General features: G+C 57.6%; 1 protein-coding gene across 1 annotated transcript; it reads right to left on the reverse strand.

Annotated features, from left to right (window-relative positions):
* ZNF629 (zinc finger protein 629) lies at nt 417-9,305 on the reverse strand. Its single transcript, XM_018040902.1, has 3 exons — nt 8,906-9,305; nt 6,390-6,497; nt 417-6,234 (listed from the first exon to the last, which is right to left on the reverse strand). Exons 2-3 carry the CDS (start codon nt 6,460-6,462, stop codon nt 3,701-3,703), a joined length of 2,607 nt encoding a protein of 868 aa, XP_017896391.1. The 5' UTR covers nt 6,463-6,497; nt 8,906-9,305; the 3' UTR covers nt 417-3,700.

A 9,627-nucleotide genomic window follows, 5' to 3' on the forward strand; every position in this document is an offset into this window, starting at 1 on the left:
AGGACCCAGGAGAACCAGGGGAGGCGGCTGCCAGCTTCTGGAACTAGATCTTGGGCGCTGTGCCTCGTGGCAGTCTGCAGAGGGTGTGGGCGTCGTGGCCAGAGAGGGCTCCCTAGGGCAGCACAGCTGGCCCTGAACCAGCCCAGTGCAAGTCACCAGGCTGCCACCCAGAAGTCGGCATGTTGTGCTGCTTGGCTCTGCCACCTTCTCAGCACATTTCTCACCCCGTCTCCCAAGAGGATAGATTTTAAAGCTGTAAACCCTCAGGCTCCCACCAGCAAGCACCAGATGGAGATTTCCGGCCTCTGGGAACAGGGCTGAGCTGAGCTTTTGAGTTACATGTGGACCCTGCCCTGGCAGAGAACGGGCTCTCTCAGCTTGCTCTGAGCTTGAAAGAGAAGATAGAAAACACCTGGGAAATCTTATTCCCTTTATTCTCTTCAACTAATCAACATGACCACCGCTGACACAACACTGCTATTGACACACAATACTCAAAAGTGGGGCCTTTCTTCACTCCAAGGGGACAAGTCAGATGAGTGGGGGCAAAAGAGTCGGGGCTGCTCACCTGAGGGGCAGGTGTGATGGAACCCCACCTCTTGGTTGATGGTTTCGAGCTTCCCCACCATTCAGGATTCACGGCAAGTTCTCCCGGGCTCCCTTCTGACCTCCATATCCATAGCAGTTTCAAGTTTCACCCTAAGTTCAATCAGTTTCTACTCTCCCTTCTGCTTTCACCAATGACGCTGTGACCCTGTGCTGCGCTCCTCCATGAGGGCCTATCTAAAGAGTCAGGCTTGCGTGGAGTTGGACAGGAGGGTTTGGCTACACTCCGCCTTCCTGACTCACTTCAGGTAGGAAAGTGCCACGATCCCCTGGGCCTTGGCCTGACCTAGTCAGAAGGACTCAACACTGCCGCCTCCCCCACCCAGCCTGCTCCCTGCTTAGTTCCTCCCAAGATGTAGCTCGCTCTGGGAGGAAAGCAGCTGGCTAAAGGAGTTTGGGGAGGTGGGCAACAGAGAACAGGTCACACCCCAAAGGTCTCTGACTCTGCCCCCTTTCTTGCTATGAAACCCCAGACCCCAACTAATTGTGTCCACATCATCCATTCGGTACCACAGCCAAGACCCCTGGCCCTCACCCTATGACATGCGAGCATCCTACTATGTATGCTACACCCGAGGCCTCGGAAGGTCCTCGGTCAGCCTTGACCACCCATCTTCCCCCTGGACTGGCCCTGAGCCCCAAAAGCTGCTCTCCCAGACCCTTCTGGAGACTGATTCCTCAGGCCTATTTCCAAGAAGATCTGCTTCTAGTTTTACAAGGGGTTTGTCTCTACAACTGATTTTTCTTTCTGCTGCCATCTTAGAGGAAAAAAAAAACCTGCTTGGAGAATGGTCTCCTCTTCCTCAGCCTGAGGGATGCCTCCTTGGTCCATGCTGTCAGTAGAGGCAGGCAGGCTCCTTCTCCCCTCCTGGTGGCGCTTTCTGACCTGGCACTTGGGTGGGTGGGGCTTTATGCAGGTATTTCAGGTCTCCTCATACTCCCCCAAGACCTGCCTTTTCCTTCTCCCCAGCAGGCCTAGGCTTTTCCTCCTACAGTATTCTAGATTTGAGTCTTTGAATTTGAGGGTCATCCCTTTGGGAACAGGACAGACGAAGGGTGAAGGACTTTCACCTTTTGAACTTTTAGGTAATGGAATCAGAGGTTCCTTCCACAGGTTTGTAGGAAGCCGGGTCACCCTCTCCAGGGACGTGACTCCCCACCTGGCATCTCAGTTCTACTTGTACCACAGCGCATTACTGGGGCCAACGTGGTGTCAGTGTGCACTTCCTCTGGACCCAGCTCTGGACAGGGAGTCCTGTCCTCCTTTAAGGGTCTCTGGGGTTAGGGGGTGGGGTTCTTGTTATGGATGTTTCAAGAGTTTTGGCTCTTCAACCGTTTCAGAGGACAACAGTCTCATTCCCCATCACGGGAGCAGGTTTGGCAGGGTTAATGAAAGTATGTCACTGTTCGTGGTGTGTGAGGACAGGAGACGTGCCTGGCCAGGGAGTGTGTTTCTCATCATTCTGTCTCTCTCTGAAGGTTTCTGGCTAAGAAGGAGAGGAGCCAAGTGGGTAGACTCTTGTCTTCTTTCCAAGACCACAATTGGGCTGGGCTGCTGCAACCTCAGAAGGCTCCAGGTACCCAGGTGAGGAAGGTGGTCAGGCCTCTGCGTACTCTTCAGGGATCCATGGTCCAGCCTGTGGGGCATCTGGACACCCATCACTACGTGTCCTCTTGCTGGCTCGTCCTCTCGCAGCCTTGCTAACAGCTCAGATGAGAGAATGAGGTTAAAAATCAGGTTGCTGGCTAATCCAGGCTCTCGATTCTGGCCATTCTGCTGTCCCTTGTTGCCAGAGAATCAAAGGTGGTGCTCTTAAGAGAAGTCTGGCCAGAATTTGACCACACACAGACCTCGTGTCTCTGAAGGGATTTATTCTTTGGAGGACGACTAGCAAGGCTTCTCCCTCTCTGAGGACAGAATGTAAGGAAACGGGCTGCCACAGCCTCAGGACTGATGGCAGTTAGATTGCAGGAGAAGCCTCCCGACAGTGAGACCTGAGAATGCGGCAGGAGGGACCCTCCATCCCTGGAGGCCTCGCAGTGAAGATGTTCCCCAGCTGGGGAGGGGAGTCCTGCCTGGCTCGGGGATGTGGGGAACTCTGGTGGCCTGAGCTAGGATCTGCTTGTACTTGCAGTTTGACAAGCTTCTGAAACAGGGAGGACTGGCAGCCTGGGGTTTGTTCGGTTCCATCTCGACAGCTTCTCCACCTTGGTTCGCTTTCCTCAAAGCACTCTAACAAATTACCCTGCTCTTCCCTCCTAATTTTTGTGGTGGTTTCCTAGTCTTACACTTAAAACTTTTATGCTCCCCAAACTTTGGCCTTTAAACAGGCTGGACATGTTTTTTTCTTCCCATTTTGGGGGTTCTTTCTGATCAGGAGTTCCATGGGCCTCTTCCTCTCTCACACATAATCATCTAAGACTTCCCTCGTCCCCCATGGAACCCCCAGTGCCTTGAACTGGACCTTCTCTTCCTAGTTCCTGGGTCATTTCTCCTCTGGGGAATCAGAAGGTTCCTCCTCATTCCCACGCTCCTCCCCCAGACCAGCATTTTCCTCGGTGTCATCGTCCACGGCTCTGGCAGACGGGCTCCCTCCCATACTCTTGGGGGAGAGAACGCTGTGGAGTGAGTTCATGGGAGGTCCTTCTACACCTTCTAAGGGTCACTCCTCCCAAGTCGACGCCATTGTCAGATTCCCTGTGCTTCCCCGACCCTATAGTTTCACTAGGTTTTCGATACAGTTTTATAGGGTTGTCTAGAGACATATTGGGACCTCTTCCTACAATTAATAGGGCTTTTATCCACTATGGTTTATAGGGTTTTTCTGCTACAGACTTAAAGGGCTTTTTTTTTTTTCCTACATATTTATAGGGTTTCTAACCCAACAGTTTTTCTCTACTGCCTTATAAGTGGTTCCCACCAACAATTTTAAAGGGTTATTCATCACTGATGTAAAAGCACTACTTTTACCCACAATTCTTTATCCTCTTCTTCTCTACAATCTGATAGGGTTTTCCTCCTTTCCCCACATAACTTTTGGGGAGACCCAGTGTTCCTCTCAGGAGAGAGAGGCCTCTGGTCTCCAGACCCTGTTCACAGGGTGACCCCGGGGTGGCAGCTCCTATGGAGGAGGAGGGCTGAGACTTCTGTGAAGCCATCTCCACACTCGGGGCACAAATAGGGCTTTTCTTCCAAGCTGGTTTTGGGGCTTCCCCCTTCCTCATGGCTGCTGCTCTCTGTGGGTGCAGGGGCCTCTCCCTCACCTTCCTGGCTTGTGGACAGGGTGGCTGGCTCTGGGAGGGGGTCCTCGGGTATGGGGGACTTTTCTCGGGTATGGGTCTCCTGGTGCCGAATGAGAGCCAGGCGATCGAGGAAGGAGGCCCCACAATCTGAGCAGCTGTAGGGTCTGGCCCCCAGGGGGCTCCTGAGGTGCTCCAAGAGGACGGAGGAGCTCTTCCCCAGCTCTGGACTCTTCTGGGCTTTCCCGCCGGCATGGACTTTCTGGTGCAGCAGCAGCTCTGAGCTGAGGGCAAAGCTTTTTTTGCATTCGGGGCATTTAAAGGGCTTTCCACTGAGGAAGGGACTGGGGCCCGCCCCTTCCCCGAGGCCAATCCGATAATCGGGAAAGAGAAAGGGCTTTTCGTTGCCGTGGGTGACCTGATGCTGGAGGAGCACCGAGCGATCCAGAAAGCTCTCGCCACAGTGCGAACAGATGTAGGACTTGGAGGAGGGCAGCCCCAGCCTGTGGCTGAAACTCTCCTGCCCGTCGGGCATTTTAAAGGGTTGTCCGGGCGGGTCGGCTCTGCCCTCCGCAGCACCGGGAAAGGAATTCCCTCCAAAAGGGAGCCTGGGGGACCGGAACTGAGGCGGCTTGGGAGCAGGGTGGGCGGGGAGGCCGTCCGAATTTTTGTAGGGGTTTTCGCCAATATGGATCCTCTGATGCTGCATGAAGATGCCCTCGTCGTTGAACCCCTTCCCGCAGACCAGACACTTGTGGGGTTTGGCTCCAGGGGGTGGGGTCAGCAGGGCAGGGTCCCCGAGCCCCAGGAGGCCGTCGCCCTGAGCTCTTCGGGCCGGGGTCTTGCCCCTCTCGTGGATCACCCGATGCTGCTCCAGCTCGTGCGCCTCCAAGAAGGCCTTCCCGCAGTCGGAGCACACAAAGAGGTTCTCATCCATGTGCGTGCGCACGTGCGTGATGAGGTTGGAGCTCTGGCTGAAGCTCTTGCCGCACTCGGGGCACTTGTAGGGCTTCTCGCCCGTGTGCGTGCGCCGGTGCTGGATCAGGTGCGAGCTGCGGATGAAGCTCTTGCCGCAGTCGGAGCACTTGTAGGGCTTCTCACCCGTGTGGATGCGCTGGTGGCGGATGAGGGTGGAGCTCATGATGAAGCTCTTGCCGCAGTCGGCACAGATGTAGGGCCGCTCGCCGCGGTGGATGCGCTGGTGGTTGATGAGGTTGGAGCTGACGCTGAAGCTCTTGCCGCACTCAGGGCACTTGTAGGGCCGCTCGCCCGTGTGCGTGCGCTGGTGCCGCAGCAGCGTGGCGCTCAGTGTGAAGGTCTTGCCACACACCGGGCACTTGAAAGGGTCCTCGCGCAGATGAGTCCGCTGGTGCTTGATGAGCGTGGAGCTGTGGCCGAAGCTCTTGCCGCACTCCAGGCATTCGTAGGGCTTCTCGCCCGTGTGCGTGCGCTGGTGCTGGGTGAGCTCCGAGCTCTGGATGAAGCTCTTGCCGCACTCGGTGCAGCGGTAGGGCTTCTCCCCGGCGTGGATCTTCTGGTGCTTGAGGAGGTTGTGGTTCTGGCCGAAGCGCTTGCCGCACTCGGGGCACTTGTAGGGCTTCTCGCCCGTGTGGGTGGCCTGGTGCTGGATGAGGTCCGAGCTGCGGTAGAAGGCCCGCCGGCACTCGCCGCACTTGTAGGGCTTCTCGCCCGTGTGCGAGCGCTGGTGCTTGATGAGGTTGGTGCTCTGGGTGAAGGCCTTCTCGCACTCAGTGCACTTGTAGGGCTTCTCGCCCGTGTGCGTGCGCTGGTGCTGCACCAGGTTGGAGCTCCAGCTGAAGCACTTGCCGCAGTCGGGGCACTTGTAGGGCTTCTCGCCTGTGTGTGTGCGCTGGTGCTGCACCAGGTGCGAGCTCTGCGTGAAGCTCTTCCCGCACTCGGAGCAGGTGTTGGGCCGCTCGCCCGTGTGGATGCGCTGGTGCCGCAGCAGCTTGGACCACTGGCTGAAGCTCTTGCCGCACTCGTTGCAAATGTAGGGCTTCTCGGCGCCGGCCGGGCGGCCTTGCACCAGCTCCCGCAGGCTGGGCTCATTGGCTGGGACCACCGGGGGGCTATTCCAGGTGGTCAGAGTCCCCCACTGCCAACTGGCCTCACAGGCCTTGGTCCAGTCTGACGGGGTCGGGACTACCTCGGGAGTAGGGGTGTCCAGAGGGGTCTGGTGGTCCGAGGGGCTGGAATGACCCAGCGGGGCCGGGGCATCCTGGGGGCCGGAGGCATCCTGGGAGGGTGTCTCCAGGGGCATCTCTGATGGGTCCTTGAATTCTGGGCTCTGATCTGGATCTCCCAAGATGACCTCCTCCCCAGAACTTTCCTGCTGAGCGTTCTCCTCTTCGTTCCCACTCTCTGCACCTACAGAGAGAAAGGGAGTCTCCAGCCCCCATCTCCTTTCAGAACCCGGGGCAGGCCTCACTTCCCTCCTCCCCGGGTTTTTCCCAGAGCCTGCGCCCCTCCCTGAATGGGGCCCCTCTCTCCTCAGGACCGCTGTCCCTTCTTGCGTCCCTCACCTGGGTGAGCATCGTCCGGGCTCTGTCCAGGATCCTGCAGATCTGGGCCCCAGAGCGCCGTCTCAGGTTCCATCCCGGAACTCAGGGCTGTGCAGTGCTCCAGGGACCCTGGGGGTGGGGTTGGGCAGGGAGCTGAGCTCCGGCCTGCTTTGACTCCCCCACCCCCACTCCCCTATCTGCCCCATCCCCAGCCCTTATTCCTCCTGATGTGAACTGTAGTCTCCTACCTCCCCATTTTTCTGCGCCTCGGTTCTCACCGCAACCCCCTCCCCCTGCAGGCCTGCCTTCTGCTCCAGAGCTTAAGATCACCACTAAGCAAGCAGGTGAATTTAAGAGTGTAATTAAAAGCTTGTCAGTCATAACCCTTTGAACCCAGACTGGGGGCTGGAGAAGCATCTGATGCCCACGGAAAAGGAGGCGCTCACCCCACCCCTCGGATGCCCAGAGGCTGGGAAACCTGTTATTTTGTTAATCAGAGGAAGCTCATTAAGACTCTAATTTTCCTCCTTAATGGGGCTGCTAATTGGGACCAATAAACTTTGCTTACGAGCCCCACAGAGAACCAAGACTAGCTGGAACACTTAAAGAGTTAAAAAAAAAAAAAAGTAATAACCACCCTGATTTCCCTGAGGGGACAGCAGACAGGGCATTCCAAAAGACTGAAGCACTTTCCCGTTATCTAAGCACAGAAAGAAAGAGGAAGCTTGGCTAGAGGTAGGGAGAAGGGGCAGTTTAAAGCCGTCAGGGGCTTCTGCAGAAACTACTTTGAGAGGGAAGTGGAAAGGAAAAGAGAGACAGGATGAACGCATGCAGACCACCTGGCATGTACCAGCAGACGCAGTGCCTGCCCTACAATCCTCACCACCTCACCCCCAAGTCCTGTGAGGAGACCCAGGAATCAGGTTGTCCATCTTCCTGGTTAGGAAACCAATGCCCAGTGAGATTTCTTCAAGGTCACAGGATGGGAAGTGGCAGAGCTAAGACCAGAAATGCAAGATTCTGTGTCTGGCATGTCCTGGCCTCTAAGAGAGGGAGATGACCTTGAAAGTCATATGAAACTCACCAACGTGGGCAGATGGGGAAAGACAGCTCAGTCAGAGCCTGCTGGCCATGGGAAAGGGCTGGAGAAATTCCTGGGACCAGAAGGTTTCCCTGGCTATGAAAGAAGGGGTTGGATCCTGACAACCCGGAGCTCTGAACAAGAAACAGAACACTCCCGGCTGAAGCCTTCCACTATGGTTCCATCCTGGCATCCCTTCTTCTAATCCATTTTCTCTTTTGTTGCTGCTGTACTCCATCCCTAACACGTACTAGGTGTTCGGTAAATTCTGGATGAATGAATGAGATGCCCCTTGCTCCTACAGAACCTCTTTGGTCCAGTGCTTTGGAGAGGATGGCAGCAGAGGAACAGGAGCTCAGAGTGAAACACAGGCATCTGTCACTCCCAAAACGGTGATAAGATTCCGGGATGAAGGAACCCAGGGCCTCAGGAGCTAAGTGCGAGAACTCCCCACAAAGTTTAGACCCTTAAGAGAGACCCTGTGGGGGCCTGGGCTTTGGGTGGTCATGTGCAAAGACCCCAGAGGAGGCTGTGGGGTGGTAACCAAAGTGAAGCAGGAGCTAGCTGAACCCAGGAGAGACAGGAGTTAGCTTTTAGGAAGTAAATGAATTTCTTCATCCCTGCCGCTTCTTAGGCTCTGAGAATCCCCCACCCCCATCCGTAAGCGTCTGTGGGGAGGTGGCAGCCGGGACCTCTGCCAAGCTGGGGGCTGCCTGCCTATTTTGAAGAGGCCTGCTGTGTTTGCTGAGGACAGGTGAGCACTCATGTACCTTGATGTCTCTGGAGAAATTCAAACTCAGCGGTCCGGGGTAGAAGGGAAAGGGTTAATGACAAGGCCGACATGGAGCAGGAAAGTGGGGAAACCGAGGAAGGTGAGAGGTGCTCGGGCCTGCACGGGCCTCGGCCTCAGGCCAGCCCCACTGCGAAGGGAGAGGGAGGGCAGAAGAGGAGGAGGCTGCCTCCCAGAGAGGTGTGGAGAGCGGCCCAGGGTGACCCTGACATGGAGGCAGCTGCGGGAATGCAGCCACCCTGGCCCGGGTTCCCCCCACGCCCGCACCGGCCCAGACCCTGGACTCCGGCTCCAGCCGGTCCCCGCGACCCTCCTTCCTTTCTCCAACCCTGAGCCCGGCATCCTCCCCTCCCCTCCACCCCCGGGGGCACCCAGGATTCCCGGCTCCCCCGCGGCGCCCCAGCCCCCGGCCCGCCGGCCGAATTCCCTCTTCCCAGAATGCTCACGCCCTCCCCTCCCCCACAGCCAGACCCTCGCGCTCTTCCCAGAATCCTCGGCCCTCGCGGCCCCTGCCCGGCCCCCACCCCTACCCCGGGCGGCCGGGGGGCGGGGGAGGGGGCTCACGCCCGGGCCCGGGTCCTCGGCCTCCCGCGCCCCATTGTTCCCCAGCGGCCGTCCCGGGCCCTCCAGGCCACCCCCCCGGGAACCCAGGCGTCCCCCACTCACGGCTCTGGGGTCTGGGAAAGGCCGGAAGGCAGGATCCAGCCCCAGGGGACTTAACCCCTTGAATGCCCTGCCTCGGGGGGCGGGCTAGATGCCGAGGACTCTAGGGTCCTTCTCAAGGGGTGATCCCAAGCTGAGGACCCGGGGACCAGTTCAGGGTGACTGGGACGGAGCAGGAAGTGACCCCAGCTTCCCGGGCCCCTCTAGCCTGGAGTCAGAGCATCAGCTCTATGGGATTTAACCCTTTGCCTCCCACAGCCTGGGAAAAAAAGGAGGACGGGGAAGCCGGGAGGTTTGGAGACGGCACCCCTCTCTCCGTCTCCAGTGGGAGCTGGTTCTCGGGGGAACCGAGATGCCAGTGAGGGGCTCCGGATTTCTGGCCACCCTGCATCTCGCAGGGGCTCCGCCTGCCGCTCCCAGAAAGCCCGAGCTCTGATTTGGTGGCTGCTGGTCCCCTGGGGCCTGCCTTTGTTGGGACTCAGACCCACAAAAGGGGCTTGGATGCCTGGGTTGTGGGTTGGGAGCAGGGGCTGGCCGGCCACACTTGGAGATGGAACATCTACAGACCAAAAAAAACGGCTTAGTTGAAATAAGTCACAGCAGCAAGCATTTGGGCTGAGGGGACCAGCACAGCCAGGAGGGATTTGTGGCAACCTGTGCCTCCCTGGCAAGTGTGTGCCCACCCCCTTGGCCCCAATTAGCTCTCCTTACAGGAGGGAACTGAG

The sequence above is a fragment of the Capra hircus genome, chromosome 25 (genome assembly GCF_001704415.2).
Source record: "Capra hircus breed San Clemente chromosome 25, ASM170441v1, whole genome shotgun sequence".
NCBI classification, from domain to species: Eukaryota; Metazoa; Chordata; class Mammalia; order Artiodactyla; family Bovidae; genus Capra; species Capra hircus.

Excerpts from the sequence above, each read along its gene's own strand:
- ZNF629 (XM_018040902.1), bottom strand. The coding sequence starts at position 6,462 with ATGGAACCTGAGACGGCGCTCTGGGGCCCAGATCTGCAGGATCCTGGA. Across the intron at positions 6,235-6,389 it reads CCCGGACGATGCTCACCCAG|GTGCAGAGAGTGGGAACGAA; the intron begins GTGAGGGACGCA and ends TTCTCTCTGTAG.